At 48.3% G+C, this 16,537-nt stretch overlaps 1 protein-coding gene and 1 long non-coding RNA gene across 3 annotated transcripts; one reads left to right on the top strand and one right to left on the bottom strand.

Moving 5' to 3' along the window:
- Positions 1–98: 98 nt before the first annotated feature.
- On the top strand, positions 99–2,141 carry LOC119697209. Its single transcript, XR_005255800.1, has 2 exons — positions 99–938; positions 1,016–2,141. It is a non-coding gene; the product is annotated as an uncharacterized LOC119697209 (long non-coding RNA).
- Positions 1,484–15,886, bottom strand: ARF1 (ADP ribosylation factor 1). Of its 2 annotated transcripts, XM_038127661.1 has the most exons (6): positions 15,729–15,861; positions 9,281–9,384; positions 5,929–6,108; positions 4,922–5,032; positions 4,240–4,364; positions 1,484–3,088 (listed from the first exon to the last, which is right to left on the bottom strand). In XM_038127661.1, exons 3-6 carry the CDS (start codon positions 6,074–6,076, stop codon positions 2,927–2,929), a joined length of 546 nt encoding a protein of 181 aa, XP_037983589.1. In that variant the 5' UTR covers positions 6,077–6,108; positions 9,281–9,384; positions 15,729–15,861; the 3' UTR covers positions 1,484–2,926. The 2 variants fall into 2 exon arrangements, with proteins under 2 accessions (XP_037983589.1, XP_037983588.1); XM_038127660.1 differs by lacking the exon at positions 9,281–9,384 and having other exon boundaries at positions 15,729–15,886.
- Between the last annotated feature and the right edge of the window lie 651 nt (positions 15,887–16,537).

Raw genomic sequence — 16,537 nt, 5'->3', positions numbered from 1 at the left:
GGTTTTCTGTTGTTTGGGGTTTTTTGTTTGGGAGTTTTTTGTTTGTTGGGGGGTTGTTTGGTGGTTTTTTTGTTTGATTGGGTTTTGTTTTTTTTGCTTGTTGGGGGTTTTTTGTTTGGGGTTTTTTTTTTGTTTGGTGTTTTTTGTTTGTTTGGGGGGTTTGGGGGTTGGAACCCACTGGGAATATCCCAGAGCAGGTCTGTGCCTAATGGGAACTGGGCAAGAGGCTGAAAAGGGAGCAATGGGAGAGTGGAAACAGCACAGCAAGCAGAGAACAAACCACAAAGCCCAGAGTCCTGCTCCCTCCATGGGCTCCCACGTCCCTCCTTCACTCCCAAGCTTTGGGATGGAGGGGTGGCAGGGCAGGGCCCGGGGGAGCTGCAGGCACAGCTCCCCAGCAAAGGGCCGGGGCGTTGGTGTGCCCAGCGCCGTGCACAGGGGCCACGCACTGCCAGCCCGGGATTTCAGCTCTCCTGGGATTTCTCCTGGGCTTTCTCCTGCTCTCCCCTGTTCCTGTAACGCAGGAAGCCAAAAGTGAGGGGGCGGAGGGTAAAGGAGCCCAGCCCCAGCCCTGCTCACCCCAAAGCCTCCCTGGCCAGCTGCTGCCAAGTCCCTGGGGCACTGCAGGACCCTTTGTCCTGGGCTTGAGCCACCTCCTGCCCAGCTGCTGGGTGGCCAAACGTCCAGGCCGAGAGGCTGGGACAGAGCCAGGCCTGTGCTGCCCGGAGCAGAGGGCACGGCACAGCTCTGGTGACATCACCACGTTCCCTTTTTCCACAGCAGATTCTGTATGCAGAGGAGCAGCATCCGAACCCAGCTGGCCCTTCAAGTCCAATTCCCTCCCAGAACAGGAATAAAGAGCTGTCCTGCCCTAGTAGGGATGCAAATATCCTGATTCACAGCTTGAACTTCCAAGGTGGATTCCTGACTTGCAGGAGGTTTGTGATCCCTATTTACCCTGTAGTCCAGCCCCAGGATTCCCCCCAGGGGATTTGCTCTCTAACCTGCAGGGCAGACCTTCCATCCTGCAGCTCTGCAGCCTGTGCACTGGGGGATCTGCAGCTGCAGCCAGGACAGCAGCCCGAGCTGAGCACTGGGGAGGAAGGCAGGAGGATCGCCCGGAGGAGGAGCTCTGTCCCACATCCACAGGGAACTGCAGAAAGGGAAAATGCAAAACAAAGCACTTAGGAAGGCAGAATTCCTATTTTTGCCCCACAAAACTGCTAATCCGGAGATGCTGTAATGAACTGGGAGCAGCAGGAGGAACAGCCTGCTGGGGGAACTGATGGGGCTACTCAAGAAGCTCGAGCTGTGCTGCCCCAGAGGCAACAAACCCCACCCACAATTTCACCTGCAGGCTTCCAGCCAGGAATGATTCATTTCTTGGAAAATACAGGAGATATCCTCAACTTTTCGTGCAAAAAAGCTGCCTGGATTTTGGATCCCCTGCACAGAGATGATACAAACCAACACGATACCAGTGCAAGTTTCATGAAACTTTTTATTCAACAAGTATTTAATTATGATTCTGCCAAGATGATCGAATGAACAGCAAGGCATAAAAAACATGAAATAGTTAAGAGATTTTATTCTAATAGCTTTAATTACAGTGCTTGTTTGTCGAAATGAAAACTGAAAACAAGTATACAAAACAGTTGATTACTAGTTGTGTATTGAAAGCAATAAAGGTTTCCACAACACTAAATAAACCAGTTCTGATAGTTCCTCGAGTTAAAGTTTAACAGCTCCAGCTTCTTCAGTGTTTATCAAAATACAAAAGAAAAGTAAAGAGGTCTTTTTTTTATTTTTCTGATGGCAAATCTGAACCTTGCAGTATGAGGGATGCCAAGGGTTTTCACACATATACAGATATGGGATTGTTCCAAAATGGGATTGAATACTCGTAGAGTGGAATGACTCTCCAAACTCTCATGCTTTTTGTTGTTTTTTTTTCCCTAGACACTATACATAGATGTTTGGTGTTTTTCATGGCAATTCTTACGTTAAGTACAGTACTTTCTGCCTATAGAGCTTAGGACTAGGACAGGCTGTGCTTCCTGTGGAAAGGTTTTGCCTCCTGGAGTGGTTTACGCACAAGAAAAGTACAAAACACTTTTTGACAAATATGACAGGCTAAAAATGTCGACTTCTGGAAATGATTCAAGTTCAATGGAAACGAGAAATCTCACCTGAACCAAAAGTCAGATGTTTAGCATGAGTCTGCAAAGCTCATCTAAACCAGGCCCAGCAAATCTCTGAACTGTTGTGAACGAAGATGAGCACAGACTACGAGCTACAGAAAGAGCCAGAGATCTACTAATTATGATCTGTTCGTTAAGCAGATGAAGCTAATTGGGTGTCAGTCATTGCTTCACCCTCTCAAAAGAATCAAGAGTCACCACGTTAGAGCTGGAGCAGCAGAAGCGATGTCAAACATTTGTGTGTTTGAAGTGTTTTTACTTTTCCTTGTCTATTTAAAAAAATACAGAATTCAGGTTAAAAACCAACCACCAAAATGGATCTCACAGATCTCACAACCCAACCAAGATGGAATCCAGCTCTACTGCACAAGGACCACTGGCAACCCTTACGTTATTAACCCACTGAATTCCCTTCCAGGTACTAAACAGTGACTCGATTCTTTACAATAAAAAAAGCTGAGTAATATTGCATAGGAGTACCAGAAACTGCCTCATTGGAAACAAAAACTATTTACATTAAATAAGAAACCTAACTGTTTTCAGGCTTGTATTTGCCACATTTACAGCATGATGCAATATATACTGTGACAAAAAGAAATGAAAACAGCTTCCGGCACTCAATACCACAAAGTAGCACAGTTTGCCACATTAGAGTAAAGCGAAGGGCGAGTAGGAGGAGATAAGAGGGAGGGGTGGAAAAAGAGGGAAGAGGAAGGTTTATGGTTTCATTTCTGGTTTCTGAGCTGATTGGACAACCAGTCCAGTCCTTCATAGAGACCGTCTCCACTAGTGGCACAGGTGGCCTGGATGTACCAGTTCCTGTGACGAAGAGAATGCAGTCCAAGTTTGTCTGTGATTTCTGCTGCATTCATGGCGTTCGGCAGGTCCTGAGGGAAGCAACAACAGTCATTCCCCGCTCCTCCACCACCAGCTTTAAAGCTAAGAGCTCTCAGAACTTCTCCTCTAAACCCCAGTGGATTACTGTGACATTCCAGCCATTTCCCCAACACTGACAAAAAGCCCCAAAGGTTTAACAAGCCAATCTAAATCAACATTATGGAATATTTCACAGGGCAGCCAGACAGCTGATGCCTGGATCCAGCCATTCCCCCAGTGCTGACACTGCTCACAATTCCAAGTCCACATTTCAAAATCACTAAAGCATAATGCAAATAGTGTGAGAAAGACCTTGGGAGTCTCCAAAACACTTGGAAGCAAATGACTGCTGACACCTGACTGTTCATCCAGGGTCTTTTAAAGAACTAAAACTTTGTAAAACCCACCTCAAATTCTAATATATTATCTGTGTGTTGCTCAAGTGAATTAAAAGCCCCAGTTTGTAAAATCAGCCCCTGTTTCCACTCAGGAGTAGCCTTTCTGTGCCTGCAGGTATGATTTAAGATCAACTTTTATCACCCAGTGCTACTCTGCTGAGCACAGCTTCCCTAGAGCCCACCTTTCCTGCTCCTGGACAGGACTTGTGGCACCTTCACCCTTCCCAGCTGAGGCTGGGCAATCAGTGCAGCAGGGTATTTTTCCCTCTTTACATTTCCTGCTCACATTTCAGGCCCGTCACATTTGGGGTTAAGCTGCCAAGACCTCCACAAGCAATAAAGGCAGAACTCAGCTAACTCAGGCCTGGCAGAGCCCAGCTCATTAAAACTCCAATGCTCCATCAACACCAGCAGTGCCCTCAAACAGCCTAAATGAGGAATTCAGGGAGGTTCTGGTATTCCAGCATTCCTCTCCAGAGGAAGTTTGGGCAGGTGCTGTAATTGAGCCATGTCAACCTTAAAAATCAAACTGGTTTTCACTAAAACTGAAAATCTCTTAGCCCAGACTGTTTACAAGGATGCTCCTTTCAGATGAGAATTTAATCTATGGTTTTCTCCCTTCCACATACCTGAATGGCCATCTACTCTGAGTTTATTTACCATTACACTGAAAATACGAAAACCAAGGTCAAGATGTGGCACTCACAAGGATGCTGGAAGTTTTCAAGGGTTCTGACAGACACAGACACATTTCTTGGGCATACCTGTTTGTTAGCAAACACTAATAAAACAGCATCTCTGAGCTCATCTTCTGCCAACATTCTCATAAGCTCTTCTCTGGCCTCGTTCACACGTTCTCTGTCATTGCTGTCAACCACAAAAATCAGACCTAGAAAGAAGCAAACAAGGATAAAATAAACTTGAAGTCTCGTGTCTGAGAGAAAGTCTGTTCTTGCTGCGAGCTGGTGAAAACTGGCGTTGGTTTGCATTTGTTTTTGCCACCTGGGTACTCTGTCTACAAAACCACGTGGCATTTTCCAGGGAGCAGCAGCCCCTGAAGTGCTGTGACAGGATTTAAAGACACGCACATGAAAAAGGCCCAGCAGTGACACAAGTGACAAACTCCCAGTTCATGGGGCTGCAGAGCTTCAAGTAAAGACTCTGCTTTGAAGCGAGGGCAGAGCTGCGACGCTGACAGAAGGAAAAACAAACTCCTGAACTGGCTCTGAGTCACAAGGACAAGGAAGACTGGTTTCTGGAATTCTTCCCATCCCTCTTTGAACCTGCGGCGGCTTAAGAGAAAAGCCAGAGAGGCACACAAACACACCTTTTATAATAACAAATATTTCCACTCCCCTCCAAGAAACCTGCAAAATTAACTTAGTGAAGACAGCCAAAAAGCTCTCCTAGCCCGTGGAGAGCAGGGAATCAGGAGTGTGGGCTCACCTTGTGTGTTCTGGAAGTAGTGGCGCCACAGGGGTCTGATCTTGTCCTGACCACCCACGTCCCACACTGTGAAGCTGATGTTCTTGTATTCTACCGTTTCCACATTGAAACCTGAAAGAGATCGTGGCACAGATCTCACTTAAACATAACTGCTGCATTCAGCAGGGCACACTCTCAGACCGTGATCATTTTAAAAAGGTCAATTAAAAGTGGAATGACTTTAAACCAGCAGAATCCTGTGCTGGAGCTCTCGAAGCAAAACCAGCTGGTCCTGCTGCCACCATCACCCCAATGAACAACTCTAATTGCTATCTGAGCAGTTACAAAAAACAAACCATGTTGCCTTAAAAAACCCAAACAAACAAGAACCTCAAACAAACAAAGAAACCCCCAAAGAAACCCCAAACAAACCCCCAAAGAAACCCCAAACAAACAAACCCCCTCCCAAAACAAACAAACCCCCAAACAAACAAACCAAAAAAACCCCCCAAACAAACAAAAAAACCCCAAACCACCCCCCCCAAACAAACCAACCCCCCAAACAAACAAACCCCCTCCCAAAACAAACAAAAACCACCCCCAAAAAATCCCAAAGAAACAAAAATAAACCCCAGAGAAACCAAAAAATAAACCCCAGAGAAACAACTTTCCCCCCATCCAAACACAAAAAAACCCCAAGCTCCCCTGGGTTTTAAGAACTGCAAATCTCAATGCCTTCCAATAAAAAGACAAAAAAAAGGTGAACAGTCTGCTCAGTCTGACTGACAGGATGCCCCAACAGCTGGGTGACAAACTGCCTTTCTGTGGCCCACAAAGGCTCATTCCCCAAGTGACTGATAGGGGAGGGGAGCGACAAAAAAGTCACAATCTTCCCCCATGGCAGAATATTTGGCTGTGCCACTTCCACACCATGGATTTAACAAGCGTTTGTTCTGACAGACAGGTCACTGAAAGCAGCTGAGACCCAAATTTCCAAGCCATCGGTCAGAGAAACATCAAACCCTTACCTATAGTAGGAATAGTAGTTACTATTTCACCAAGTTTAAGTTTGTACAAAATAGTTGTCTTTCCTGCAGCATCCAGGCCAACCATTAGAATGCGCATTTCTTTTTTGCCAAAAAGGCCTTTGAAGAGGTTTGCAAAAATATTTCCCATGGTTCAGGTGTGTTCTCACTGGCCAGTGAAGTCTGGAGGAGAAAAGATCAAGAGTATCACTCATGAGTTACCAACAGTTGTGTTCTGACCACGACATAAAAAACCACAAGAAAAGCAAAGTAAGAGATAATGTGAATCATTTATGGACACCCCAGCCAGCACTGAACATTTTCCCCGTACTGAAGCAACACAAAGATGAACAGATGTGCCAAAACTCAGTGCTCATGAAATGACTCAGCTTGAAGGGCTTGAAATCCTTTAAATATTCTTTCAGAGATTTTAGCTTTAATTGCTGTTCTCGAACTTTTGCTTGCAAAATTCATGCAGCTGACCACTTCGGGTACTTTGCTCCCCATTGTTATGGGATGGCTCATCTGCACAAAGTGTCAGCGTTAAACAAACTTTTCCCAGTTGACCCGCAGATAACAAATTTGTGCTTAGCACAGCAAGAGCTGGTTCTTCTTTTGGGAAGGAAACTGAATGCAGCTCGGATTTTCTCCTACTCAGAACAGTTTCCTTCCTCTCCATGCCCGAGGAAATGGTCTGTGAACAGCACATAAACACCAAGCAGTTACTTTCATTAACAGCGGAGGGAGACCTTCTGTAGGAAGCAAATCCACATTTAATCAAAGTTAACCACGGGGAATTAACAGCCACATCAGCTCAGAGATGAGCGCTTCCTTGCCAGCCAACACTCCTGCCTGGCTGATTAAAGCGATTCACAGGAGCTTCCTGTTTAGGAGCTGCAGGAGCAGCTCTGCACTCCAGCCTCAGACACTTCCCTGTGCCCTTGGGACCTCACCCATCCCACCAGAAACTCCCCCCTTTCCAAACTTACAGTTTACAGCAGGATTGAAATCCCAGCAGAACTATTGCTGTGCTCGGGGCTTCACAGGCACCTTACAGGGTGACAGGGACAATTCACACCCTCCCTGATGCTGCCTAAGAAGCTCTCAGGTGTCAGTTTAAGAAAAGATAGAGCCCAACTGAAAATTCAATTTCAGACAAGATGCACCAACAGCCAATACATTCAAAGCACGAACTTCCTGTAAACCAAACCGAATTTAAAGCATAACATGAAGTTTGAATCATCTCTGGAAATATTCTGCATTTCACAATGAAGCTGTACTTGAAGCAAAACTCTCCCTAGAAAGAGAAGAGAGTATCTGTACAGAATATCTATTTAGGAACACCGAAGTAAGATTTGGATTGACAAGCACAGCACAGCAGAGCAGCCTTTTCCCACTCTGTTCAGAGCTGTCCTGGCCACCCTGAAGCCAGGTTTTCCCCACTGAGCCCGGGGAAAGGGCTCAGCAGCTCTGTCCCCCTCAGGAAGCTTCGCTGGATACAATTTTTAACCCAAAAGTTAAACTCTGTAACATTAACCGAGTCACATGTCTAAGCACTCCCAGCCCCACAGGGAAGTTCAGAGTCCACTCCAGAGCTGCTGAAGGACGTCAATCCCCACACACCAACTCGCTGAAGCAACCGAGTCAAAGATTTGTTTATTTTCTATGACTGAAGCTTTAAAATTGAACTCCTCTACAAAGCAGACTGGAGATTAAAACCAAAGGGGAGGTTTTAAAGTTCTATTATTCCACCATTTCCTTTTGTATTTCTACAACATGACCATGGATTTTCCACTCCCACTGGAATATATGAAGGCTATATAAACAGGAAGGTTAATTAGGAAGCAGAGAAAACAGTTTTGCTGCAGCCCCCATTTCTCCAGAGCAGGAAATCTCCCATCGCAGCCCACAGCACAGCTCCCAGTGGCCTGGAGGGCAGGGAGGCTGTAAAGCTTCCCTTTGTCTGGCTGCTCATGCCACCTCTATCTCCTGCTTCATCTGGAAAGCGGCAGCCAGGGCTGAACCGTGACCTTTTACCAGAGCTCACAGAAACCGACTGCAAGGACTTTCACAGCCAGAGAACCTTAGAAGCCTGCACAAAGAATGCCTTTCTTTGGTCTGCACACGTTTAAAAGCATAATGGGTTACCAAATGCTGGGACTGATCACAGTAATTAGCTAAAAGAGCAAAATCCCATCATGTACATCCACCACAGCTTTCCACACGCTGCAGAAGTCCAGGCTGCTGAACAAGCTGCTGGTACTTGGCACTGACAGCAGTGAATCCCGTTAGATCCTTGTTTTCCTGGCAGCTATTTCCAGGTCAAGCCTGTCCTTTGCCACTGAAGCTGCTTTTATACCACCTATCCTCCCTATTTTTACTTTTTGTAAAGATTAAAAAGTTAAGATCCATTTAAGCACTTGGTTTCCAGCTCCCTCTTGTCCTCTTCCACATCCCTCCCATCCAAACCGAGTCTGTAACTTTATTTGGTACTTCAGGGTAGGTGGCATTACAAAAAGTCACATTTATTTTTATAGGCAGCACAGTATAGTTTACAGCCCACTCCTGCAAGAAAAGCGTGTTTACAAGTTGACTAAAAAGTAGCTGAATCCTTGCCGTTGGAAAGAAGAAAAAACCAGGAGAAATCCATCTGCAGAACTCCCACAAACAGTTTTGGTTCCCATCAGGTTTTGTTGGATGGGGCTGGGGCAGGGTCCCTGTCCTCCTCAGGGCTGGGACCATCCCCTGAGCAGAAGTTCCTCACGTTCATCTCCTCCCACAGGAAGGAACTCACACTCCATGGTTTGTGCTGCTCACTCCTCTCCTGCACTGCCCGGGTTAATTCAGCCTGTGCTGCTCACTCCTCTCCTGCACTGTCCGGGTTAATTCAGCCTGTGCTGCACACTCCTCTCCTGCACTGCCCGGGTTAATTCAGCCTGTGCTGCTCACTGCTCTCCTGCACTGCCCGGGTTAATTCAGCCTGTGCTGCACACTCCTCTCCTGCACTGCCCGGGTTAATTCAGCCTGTGCTGCTCACTGCTCTCCTGCACTGCCCGGGTTAATTCAGCCTGTGCTGCTCACTGCTCTCCTGCACTGCCCGGGTTAATTCAGCCTGTGCTGCTCACTCCTCTCCTGCACTGCACAGGAACTGCCCGGGTTAATTCAGCTCAGCTGAGGGATCACGGGACTGCTCGCTCTGCACCCCGGGATTCAGCTTTAATTCCCATCCCAGCCCATTATTTGCAGCACCAGAACGTGCACAGCTTGAAAAGCCTTCAATTTCCTCGTATATTAAGCGAAAAGCCCTGTTATCTTTCAGGCATTATCACACCTTGCAATGTACATCCTGACTCACCTTCTGTATTCCTTACTGAAGTGGAACTTCCTCCTTCCCTCCACCCGAATGCTGTCAGTAATTGCTGCACTGATCGTTTTAGGAGCACAAGCGGGATAAAATTCCTCAAAACATTAAAGACTAAGGTTTGTGAGCTGCTTGTAGTGCTCGAGCACATCTTCAAAAGAGGGATCCATCAGGCTAAGTGGGAAGATGTGAGTATGAAAGGGAACGATTTGAATAAACAGCACAGAGTATTTTCGCAGAACTCGGTGTGTATTTCCCCTCAGCACAACTCCAGCTGCTGCAAACGGCAGCTCAGCCCCCCTGAGCAGAGCCAGACCACCCCAGCACTGAAGCGTCTGTCTGTCTGTCCCTGCCCACGGAGTCCTACAGCACTTTAACACACTGCGCTCACCTGAGCAGCGCTGAAACCCGTCAGGCGGGTTCGCCAAGGCACAATGTGCCCTCGGTAAACAGCAGCGCCGACGTTCAGTGGGGAAGTTACAGTTTCGTTTCATGAAACAAAAGTATTTTCAGCTGCCCGTTTTCTAGTAAGCGATACATCCAGACGAGCCATCAGGAGAACAGGCGGCCTTTTGCAGAGCGGAGTTAAAAATGAATGAGCGTCTGCAACAGCAGCAGCCCGTGGTTGTTAAAGTGATACGGCCCATGAGGAAGAAGCAGATTCTGCTTTTATTAATTGTAGGTGGTTAGAATAAGAGCTCTGAGGAATATCTCAAAGCCAAAGAGCACTAAACACTTAATCACGCTGCAGGATTTTATATTTAAACGTACATTAGTGCATTCGAACATCATTTCATTCAGGCTGGTATCATGAGAAGTCCAATCTGCTGCTCGACCTCCAAACTCCTCGGGTGAGCCTGGATAACAACCCCACGGGTGTATGACCAGAAGGGTGTGCAGGCCACCAAAGAGGGCAAAACACACCTTGAAACTCCCACAGAACCTCAGCCTCACACCTCTGGAAAAGTTCTTTTTGGCCACACAGAGCTTAAACTTCCCTGAGACAGGAACTGTGCTTCATTTAAGTTTACACCATTTCTTTAAACACACCAGAGGCAAAACGAGAGGCCAAGGCAGAGGATGCCATATGCATTATTGAGTCAAACTATACTGCAGTATAAAATACATTGATTTCACTTCTACAGACCAGCACTTACCACACGAGGCTCCCACAGTGAATAAATAAGGCTCCAAACTCTGCGAGTGCTAAAATCGTCATTTTGGCAGTCTGAAAATCCCAGCAGCCATGAACACGGCAGCGGGCTGGAACCAGCAGAGCTTCGAGGTCCCTTCCAACCCAAACCATTCTAGGATTTTATGGTTCTGATAGGATCAGTCAAGGAAAGTTCAAGCCTCTGTCCCTCCCCTGCCCAGCAGGCTGGGACAGAGGTACAGAGGGCATTTGCTGTCTCTGGGAGCCCTTTAATGCCCATTTCAAGGAGAGGCAAACACCGATGGCGCACTGAGCTACACAGCTTCAATCACGCAAAATACTAAACACAGGTAAAACCCCCAACAGCTGCAGGTTTACCTAAAAGCTCCTTCCTGCACCTTGCTTGGGCACCTTGGCAAGTAAAACTGGCCTGTTTACAAAGGCCACCGATTCACTACCAAAATTCCATCTCAATTTAAAGGGAAATCTACTTGGCATTGGCCTAAGCTTTAGCTCCATGTCTAAAACAAATCAGAAAATCCCCAAAGCCATAATTCCTAACCTGGTGTTAACATCCTGGTTCCATCAATCACAGGGGAATAGAAATGGATCAATCTGTTATTCACCTGAAACATTGATTTGAAATCCAGCCAGTTGTCACTAGCTGGCCTGGACCATTCTTTCTCATTTACAGCATTCTAGAATGTTTTAAATTAAATTATCAAGAGAAGTAAAATATTCACACAAGAGATCACCAAACCAATGTGCAAATAAGAGGTGAGAATGCATTTTTTAAAAAACCCATGCAGCTCCAACAGCTGTTACTGATGTAACACGCAAGAACAACTGGCAAATAATTTCAAGCACAAATCTAACCCGACAGCTTGTTATTAACAATATAAAGTGTGAGTTAAAGGAGAATGTGAGAAGAGATCCAACAGGAATAGAACACTGCTAAAATTCAGGATTAATCTACAGCCCCAGCGTTTCACACCCCCACTCAGCAGGGAACAGTGCTGATGTGTTCTCTTCAACTTGAAATCATTTCTTTACAGATTAAAGTGTTCTGTTACAGCAAATTTTGGAAACACCTCTTTATATATAGCCAGGGTGGCCCAATACTATTCCAGTACAGTTACATTCAACTATTTTTAGCAACTGTTTACTGCCCTTCCACATCTGCTAAGCTGAGAGATGAAATCTATCAACTCAAACCCTTTAACTTTGGGGCCTTAACACTGAAATTGAGCCCAGATAATTCTGATTTGAGCTCTTTGGACCGTATCAGAATCAGGAGGCATGGATTACGTGTAACATGTGAGAGCAGCCAACAGGCAGCCACGGGCCCTTTGTTCACCAGGTGATTCATTATCCTGCACAAACAGCACTGTAAGAAAGGCCATGGCAACAACATCTTCCCAGAGCTCTTCATTAATATTAGTCCTAACTCCTCGATAATTTTAATTATTAGAAGCAGAGGAGTGTCAGCTGTGGAGATCAACACTGACCACTGGCACCATTTCCTCCCAGTTCACGCTGGGGGTGCTTCTGCCAAGCTTGGCGTGGAAAAGGCGTCCTGAAGGATCATAACCTGGTGATTCGAGGGGAAAAGCAGCGAAACCAAAGTTAAAGATACAGAACTGTTGGATTTGGCCAGCAAAGGCTTGCAGGGTTTGACTACAAAGGGCTCCAAAAGCACTGTGCATGTCCAAGGCAGAGGAGGACAAGCCAAGCACAGGTGAGACTCCAGGTGAGAGGAAATCTCCTTGTCCAGCACCTTTGTTTAAGGCAAGGAGGCTGAACATCCTCCTGTGTACACACCTCACCCAGACAGGACATCTCCCACATGCTGGAACATTCTCTCCAGAGCACTGGGCTTGGAGTGGCAGAAAACAGAAAATAATTTCACTTACAAGATCAAAACAAGGACAAAAGAGGGAAAGTTTCCTTTGGGGTCATGCCTATTTCTCAGACACGAGAACAAGTCACTCCTAAAATAACAGCCAGAAGAAAAAATGGCAGTATCAAAGTGGATGGCTTGACTTGACAGTCAAACCCCAAATCAGAATTATTCCCTTATTCTCACCTTCAAGCAGGGAAAGCAAACTGCTGCTGTTTCACAGCAAAACTTCCAGCTGTTTTAAAGATTTATACCCTTGAGAGCACACAAACCAACCCAGAGGAGACACAGGTGAGTGCGTTTCCTCACCCTTTCACCCAGTGCAATTATTCCAACAGGAAAGCAGCCCAGCAGGGCCCTCCAGCACTGCAGACATGTTTGCAGCAGAGAAAATCAGTGTATAAAACATAAAACCAACCCCAAAAACCTTCCTTTCAGAGAACCCCTTTATCCAACACACTGTGTTCCTATTTTATTCCATTATAAACCCCATGAATAAAAGCAAAATAAAATATCTGGGCTGAAAAATGCCTTATTTAAAGGCTAAGCTGACAGGTGAAAAGCACAGAGGGAGCTGCACCCATGCCCTCCCTGCTCAGGAAATATTGTGGTGCCAAAAACGCAGTTGTGAACCCCAAGAATGGCCTGTGGCTTTCTGCTCACCAGTTCAGCCCTGGGTACACTGGTGTGAGAACTGGTGGGTACAAAGAATTTCTTTTCAGATAAGCAGTGCACAGTTGGGGTGTTTTTTTTGTTTTGGAGGCTGAATTGTTCCTGAGCTCAAAATCTTCAATTTTAAGCCAAATATCCTGTTATTCATTCCTGGTATCTGGGCACTAAGTCAACATTTACAGTCCTAGTAGAAATGGCAAGAACTCACAGGAGAGCTCCATCCAGCAATGAAACTGGCTCTTGGTTTGGGGGAAATGTCAAGGCAGAGCCTCTGGGTTGTGAGGTAGAGGAGCAAGAGCTGTTAGACAGGAGAGTTTTATCAGAACTGAAACATCAGCAGAAGCTCCAGCACAGCCCCTCCGACGTTTGTGTGTGTTAAAAATAAGGAATAAAATCGGATACTCGCAAGCAGAAAGGAAAAAATGCTGAATTCCACAGAAAAAAACAGCTGCTGTAGTAGGAAGCTGATTCTGAACTTCTGTGCTCATCAGTTAAAGAAAGAGAATGGCTGAGGATGGCGCCAGCTCTAGCACAAGCTCTGTAGCATTCCAGGAGCAGAACTTCCAAGAGATTTCTAAAAAAAGAATCAAAACGATTCCTCTTCACATAAAGTTAGCTCATGTTCACCACATTTATCCACTGTAAAGCAAGCTGGATGCTTGGGAAGGCTGCTGAAATCCGTAAGAATTCTTGCTTGAAAGCCCACCTTTGTAAAGAAGAGAAAGAAAAGCCTCTGGGATGTGTAAAGGTGGGTCTTTACATTTCAGCTGGAATCCTGGGTTTGGAGCTTTTCCTCCTTCCACCAATTCATGTCATCAATGGCTCAGCTGATAATTATCCGTAGGAAGGCTCCTGCTCGAAGCAGCTGGAGCACAGCACAGTTTGGTGAATTCCCAGGAGCAGAATCCAGCCCCGACTCCCACGCACGCTTGGTTTGCCTCGAAAAGCTGTGCCTGGTCCTCCCCCCACTCGGTCAGCATGACTAACACTCACAGGGAACTCGGTGCACGGCTCCTGCCAGGCCCTTCCACATTCCAACTATTTCACAACCGAGGAAACGCTCAGAGGAACCCATCGGAGCTCCTCAGACCATTTACACCCAGGGGTTTGACTTTCAACAGGATTTACATCACAAACGCAAAGCTGTGCCGAGGGGAGGGCGGCTCTGCTCGAGCCATTTCAATCCCCGATGCTCCATCACAGGAAGCACCAAGGAACTTGGCAAAGCTGCGGAGTTGGAGTTGCAGAGGTTCAACAGAGGTGAGTTTCCTCACCCTTTCACCCAACGCAATTATTCCAACAGGAAAGCAGCCCAGCAGGGCCCTCCAGCACTGCAGACGTGTTTACAGCAGAGAAAAATCAGTGGCATCAAACCAACCCCAAAAACTTTCCTTTCAGAGAGCCCCTTTATCCATAAAACCGTGTTCTTATTTGATTCCATTATAAACCCCGTGAATAAAAGCAAAAGAGCAATCCTTCACTTCAGCCACGCTTCCTTTTCTCCCCCCAACAGAAGCGCTCCAAATCAGCAGCAAAAATAGCAATAAAGATTGCTGAATGACCTTGGAAAAATCCACTTTGCCTCGGTTTCTCCTCCTGGAAAACAAGGTTAATGGAATACCCCGCAAAGGGCTGCTGCGAGCCTCGCAAGACAAAGCTCAAAGTATTAAACAAATACTCGGAATTTTAGCTATTGACAAAGCTACAATTTCAACACCAGACCTCTGGCCACGACTCTAATCAACCTGCGGGATTTGCTTTGGCAGGAGCAGGGCGGCAAAGCCACAAGGTCAATGTCAACCACGACAACATTTGGGGCAGTTTTATGGCCCGGCTGAGTTTGGGTCTCGCTGTGCTGGGCTATCGCTTCAACACACCGAGCTTTATCAGCCCCGAAGTATCACGTTCGCCTCGCACAGAGACACGACGGAGTATTTTCAGCCAGAATATAATATCCTCCCACCGGGAGCTGCTCCGCCAAGGAAAGCTGATCTCCCACACCACCAAACGCAGGGCGATGCACGGCAAACAAGAGTTGTTTGCTCCACGATAAAGCTCGACTCCTCTGCCCGGCAAAAAAAACCAAAAAAACACCAACTCAGCAGCCAAGGGCTTACGGAGAAACAACCTCTGCCCCACCAGCTCCATCCGAGGCTCCTTCCCCCCAGCACACGAGGCTCTGCGGGGGGAGAGGACAAGGAGGAAATGCCTCTCCTTCCTCGGAGCCGTCCGCGGGCGGGGCAGGGGCCGGAACGAGCGAGTTTGGGGAAGGGAGGACAAACCCATCCCGTGTAATGCCATCGCTAGAGGGAGCGGAGAGGGGCCTTGTGCAGCTGCCGCCGAGCTGGAGCGATTCCCCTTTCCCAGCCCTGCCTATCCCACCCCATCCCACCCACAAGCAGGGAAGGGAAAGGCCCGATCCACCTCCCCCCCCCCTTCGCTTTAAAGAGGTGCAAGGGGGAACGGATGGGGCAGCGCCGCTCCCGGAGGCCTCTGGTTCTGTGAGGGAAAAGGAATGAGAAGGGTTAAGATGGAGCGAGAAGGAACTAAAAGGAATGAGGAGGAAAGAGGAGGAAAGAACAGCCCGGCCCCGCTGCCTCAGCGCCCGCCGCGCCTTAGCGCCAAGGCCGCGGGATGCGGGCGGGGGCGCGGCGCGGCGGGCCGGAGGGGAAAAAAAGGCTCGAAAGGAGGGAAGAGGAAGGTGTCGGCAAACCCACCGGCGTCGTCGGGAGCCGCGGGCCGTGGGTCTGGCAGCGCTCGGAGGGTCCCGCTCGGAGCCCGCTCGCCCCGGCCGCGATCCGCCCTGGAGCACAAGATGGCGGCGCGATGCGGCCACGTCAGTGCCCGCCCCGCGCGAGGCACCACGGGCAGGCGAGGAGGGAGCGGGGGGCGTGGCCTGCGCCGGGGAGGCGTGGCCAAGCCGGGCTGCCGCAGGGCCGGGATGCGCGGGGGGGCGTGGCGTAGAGACGCAGTGGGCGGGGCTACAGCTGGAGCGACAGCTCTGTGAGAGCGGGGGCGCGGCCTGGAGCGAGTGGGCGTGGCCACCGTGGGAGAGGCGGGTCCTGCCGGCGCGGGGGCGTGGCCAAGCAGCAGGCCACGCCCACTCCGCAGCGCGGGAGCGGAGCGGGAGCGGGAGCGGCATCCCCCGGGATTGCGGGACGGGGTGCGGTGCCAGGGGGTTACATTAGGCTAGTGGGGACCCTGCCTGCACTTCCTGCACAGCTCCCCTTTCTCTGCCCTGCGCCCTCCCCTTTTCTTGCTCCTTTTCCCGCTTCCCTTCACCGTTCTTTCCCCCTTCCCCGTTCCCTGCAGCGCTCCTTCACCCTCTCTGCACCATTCCTTGCCTTTCCTGGCACCATTCCTCCCCTTTCCCTGCGCCGTTCTGCTTTTCCCGCTCTGTTCTCACTTCCCTGCGCCCTTCCTTTCCCCGCACCCTTCCCCTTCCCTGCCCCGTTCCCTTTTCCCTGCAGCGTTCCTCCACCTTCTGTGCACCATTCCTTCCCTCTTCCCTGCACTGTTCCCTCTT

This window comes from Motacilla alba, chromosome 2 (genome assembly GCF_015832195.1).
Source record: "Motacilla alba alba isolate MOTALB_02 chromosome 2, Motacilla_alba_V1.0_pri, whole genome shotgun sequence".
NCBI lineage: Eukaryota > Metazoa > Chordata > Aves > Passeriformes > Motacillidae > Motacilla > Motacilla alba.
This window is presented reverse-complemented; position numbering and strand designations above follow the sequence as displayed.